Source organism: Miscanthus floridulus, chromosome 4, assembly GCF_019320115.1.
Source record: "Miscanthus floridulus cultivar M001 chromosome 4, ASM1932011v1, whole genome shotgun sequence".
Taxonomy (NCBI): domain Eukaryota; kingdom Viridiplantae; phylum Streptophyta; class Magnoliopsida; order Poales; family Poaceae; genus Miscanthus; species Miscanthus floridulus.
In genome coordinates, this window is record NC_089583.1 from 11,464,857 (window position 1) to 11,468,805 (window position 3,949).

The 3,949-nt window shown below is 56.2% G+C and overlaps 1 protein-coding gene across 1 annotated transcript; it reads right to left on the reverse strand.

Moving 5' to 3' along the window:
• Positions 1–2,751: 2,751 nt before the first annotated feature.
• On the reverse strand, positions 2,752–3,210 carry LOC136548055 (uncharacterized). Its single transcript, XM_066539705.1, has one exon. It carries the CDS (start codon positions 3,208–3,210, stop codon positions 2,752–2,754), a length of 459 nt encoding a protein of 152 aa, XP_066395802.1.
• Positions 3,211–3,949: the final 739 nt, after the last annotated feature.

Sequence of the window (3,949 nt, forward strand, 5' to 3'; positions counted from 1 at the left end):
CAACCAGTTGTATATTCTTGGCTTGAGGCCTTGTAGGATCATGTTGTTGGCACGTTCTACTTGGCCGTTTGTCCTAGGGTGTCCTACGGTCAACCAGGCCACACAGATGTGGTGGTCATCGCAGAACGTCAGGAAATTTTGGCTGGTGAATTATGTGCCATTGTCGGTGATGATGGTGTTCGGAACCCTGAACCTGTGGATGATGTCAGTGAAGAACAGCACTGCTTGCTTAGATTTGATTCGATTGATCAGGCGAGCCTTGATCCACTTAGAGAACTTATCGATTGCTACCAGTAGGTGGGTGTAGCCTCTGGGGGCCTTCTGCAGAGGCCCAACCATGTTGAGCCCCCACACGGCGAACGACCTTGTAATGGAGATGGTTTGGAGGGCTTGGGCCAGGAGATGCGTCTGCCGCACGTAGTACTAGCATCCCTCGCAGGAGCGTACTAGCTTGGTGGCGTCAGCAACCGCCGTTGGCTAGTAGAACCCTTGGTGGAAGGCATTTCCGACGAGCGTCCGAGGCGCCGCATGGTGCCCATAGGCTCCTGTGTGCAAGTCCCAAAGTAGGGCTTGGCCTGCCTCGGTGGTGATGCATCGTTGGAGGACGCCAGATGGGCTTCGCCTGTAAAACTCGCCGTTGATGAGGACGTAAGTTTTGGCTCGTCATGCAAGCCGTCGGGCTTTGGTCCTGTCCGCGGGAAGCTCTCCTCGAATGAGGCAATCAAGGAACAGGACTCTCCAGTCCGTGCCCTAGTTGGCCTCGGGAGGCTCCGTGTCGACTTCCATGACCTCGGCCTCGGCTGAAGGAGTCTCAGCGGTAGAGGGGGCCTTGAGCCCTGCGGTGGGTTCGGCCGGTGGGCCCTCCGCCGTCGCCGAGGCGTAGTCGATGGAAGGCTTGTGGAGGTCTCTGGCGAAGACGTTCGGGGGGACCGGAGCTCATGCTGATGCCATCTTTGCCAGTTCATCCGCGGACTCATTGAATTTCCGCACGATGTGGTTGAGTTCGAGGCCGTCGAACTTGTCTTCTAGGCGACGTACCAACTTGTAGTACACCTCCATCTTGAGGTCGTGGCAGTTCGACTCCTTCATCACTTGATCGACGACGAGCTGCGAGTCGCCCTGGATGTCGAGATGCCGTACTCCAAGTTTGATGGCGATCTATAAGCCATTGACGAGGGCTTCATACTCGTCTGCATTGTTGGAGGTGGCGAAGTGGAGCCGAACCATGTAGCGCATGTGTACCCCAAGGGGTGAGATGAAGAGCAGACCCGTGCCTGCCCCGGTCTTCATCAGGGACCCGTCGAAGTACATGGTCCAGCACTCCGTCTGGACTTGAGTAGGTGGCAATTGGGTGTTGGTCCATTCAGCCACAAAATCAGCCAAGACCTAAGACTTGATTGCTTTTCGAGGCGTAAAAGCCAGGGCTTCCCCCATGAGTTCGACGGCCCACTTGGCTATCCTACCTGAGGCCTCCTGGTTATGGATTATCTCTCCTAGGGGAAAGACGACACCACGGTCACCGGGTGGGACTCGAAGTAGTGTTGTAGCTTGCGTCGAGCCAAGACTACGGCGTAGATTAGCTTCTGGATGTGGGGGTAGCGTGTTTTGGTCTCGGAGAGCACTTTGCTGATGAAGTAAATAGGTCGTTGGATGGGTAGAGCATGCCCCTCTTCCTGCCTCTCCACTACTATGGCCACGCTGACCACTTGGGTCGTTGTGGCAACATAGAGTAAGAGGGCTTTGCCTTCGGCTGGCAGTATCAGGACGGGAGGATTGGTGAGCAGTGCCTTAAGCTTGGTGAGGGCTTCTTCGGCCTCGGGGGGTCCAAGAAAAGCATTTGGATTTCCTCAAGAGGTGGTACAGAGGCAAGCCTTTTTCACCAAGGCACGAGATGAAGCGGCTCAGGGATGCAAGGCATCCCATAACCCTCTGCACTCCTTTGAGATCTCGGATTGGTCCCATGCTGGTTACGGCCGAGACCTTCTCTAGGTTGGCCTCGATGCCACGTTCCAAGACTATGAATCCCAAGAGCATGCCTCGGGGAACCCCAAAGACACACTTCTCAGGGTTGAGCTTGATGCCCTTCTCTCTAAGGCATTTGAAGGCTATCTCTAGGTCATCGATGAGATCCCCGACCTTTCTGGACTTGACCATGATGTTGTCCATGTAGGCCTCGATGGTTCGCCCTATGTGCTCGTCAAAGACCTAGGTCATGCACCGCTGGTATGTGGCCCCTGCGTTTCTGAGGCCAAAAGGCATAGTCACGTAGCAGTACATGCCGAATGGTGTGATAAAAGAAGTCGTGAGCTGGTCGGACTCTTTCATATTGATTTGATGGTAACCGGAATACCCATCAAGGAAGGATAGGGTTTCGCATCCCACAGTAGAGTCGACGATCTGATCGATTCTAGGCAATGGGAAAGGGACCTTTGGACAGGCTTTATTCAAACCGGTGTAGTCTACACACATCCTCCACTTCCCATTTTTCTTTTTGACTAACATAGGATTAGCCAACCACTCTGGATGGGACACTTCCTTGATGAATCCGGCCGCCAAAAGCTTCTGCACCTCCTCGCCGATGATCCTGCACTTTTCCTCGTTGAATCAGCGCAGGCGCTACTTCACCGGTCTGGAGCCGGCCCGGATGTCCAAGGCGTGCTCGGCGACCTCCCTCGGTATGCTCGGCATGTCCAAGGGACTCCACGCGAATACGTCGGCATTCACGTGAAGAAAGTCAACGAGCACGGTTTCCTATTTGATGTCGAGGATGGCGCTGATCCTCAGCGCCCGGCCGTCGGGGCAGGCAGGGTCGACTAGGACAAGCTTGACCACTTCCGTGGGCTCGAAAGTCCTGGCGCGACGCTTGGGCTTGGGCAGCTCGCTACCAAGTCGGTCGAGGTTGACGATGAGGGTCTTGGCCTCTATGAGAGCCTCGGCGTACTCGATGCATTTGACGTCGTAGTCATATGCGTGCTTGTATGTGGACTCGATCGTGATGACGCCATTGGGACCTGGCATCTTGAGCTTGAGGTAGGTGTAGTTGGGGACCGCCATGAACTTATTGTAGCATGGGTGCCCCAGGATGGCGTGGTAGGTCCCTTTGAACCCAACCACGTCGAAAGTGAGGACCTCCTTGTGGTAGTTGGAGGGAATACCAAAGCAAACAGGCAAGTTGATGCGCCCGAGGGGTCGTGTGCGTTTCCCCGGCATGATGCCGTGGAAAGGCGCGGCATCACCCCGAAGCTGCGACTAGTCGAGCTCCAGGAGCTCTAGGGTGTTGGCGTAGAGGATGTTGAGGCCGCTGCCTCCGTCCATCAACACCTTAGTGAGCCGAGTGTTGCCGATGATGGGATCGACGACAAGTGGGTATTGTCCAGGGTTCGGGACATAATCGGGGTGGTCATCATGATCAAAGGTGATTGCCTCCTAAGACTAGTTGAGGTACCGAGGAGTTGCCACCTTCACCGAGAAGACCTCCTGGCGCTCCCTCTTCCGCTAGTGCACCGTGAGGCACGCTGAAGGACCGCCGAAGATCATGAAGGCGTTGTGCACCTCGGGGAACTCGTCATCCTTGCCGTCGTCCCTATCGCCAGCGCCCCTCTTCTTGGCATCATCGTTGGGGAGCTCGAGCTTGGCGTAGTAACGCTAGAGCATGGTGCACTCCTCGAGGGCATGCTTCACTAGGCCCTGGTGGTAAGGACAGGGCCGCTTCAGCATGTCATCAAAGAGCCCGGGACAGTCTCGAGGAGATCCCGGAGCTCGCCGCGGACCCGTCACCCCTCTGTGGTGGAGGGCTCGGGCATCGTTCGGACTAGCATCGCTGCAGCCGCGATGTTCTGGCTAGCGCGATTGAAGATTAGGGGTTGCTCACCCCCTTCGTCGTCGTTGATACGGTGATGGACATCGTGGGCCCTCCACCGGGAACCTCCGCCATGACCGCGACCTCACT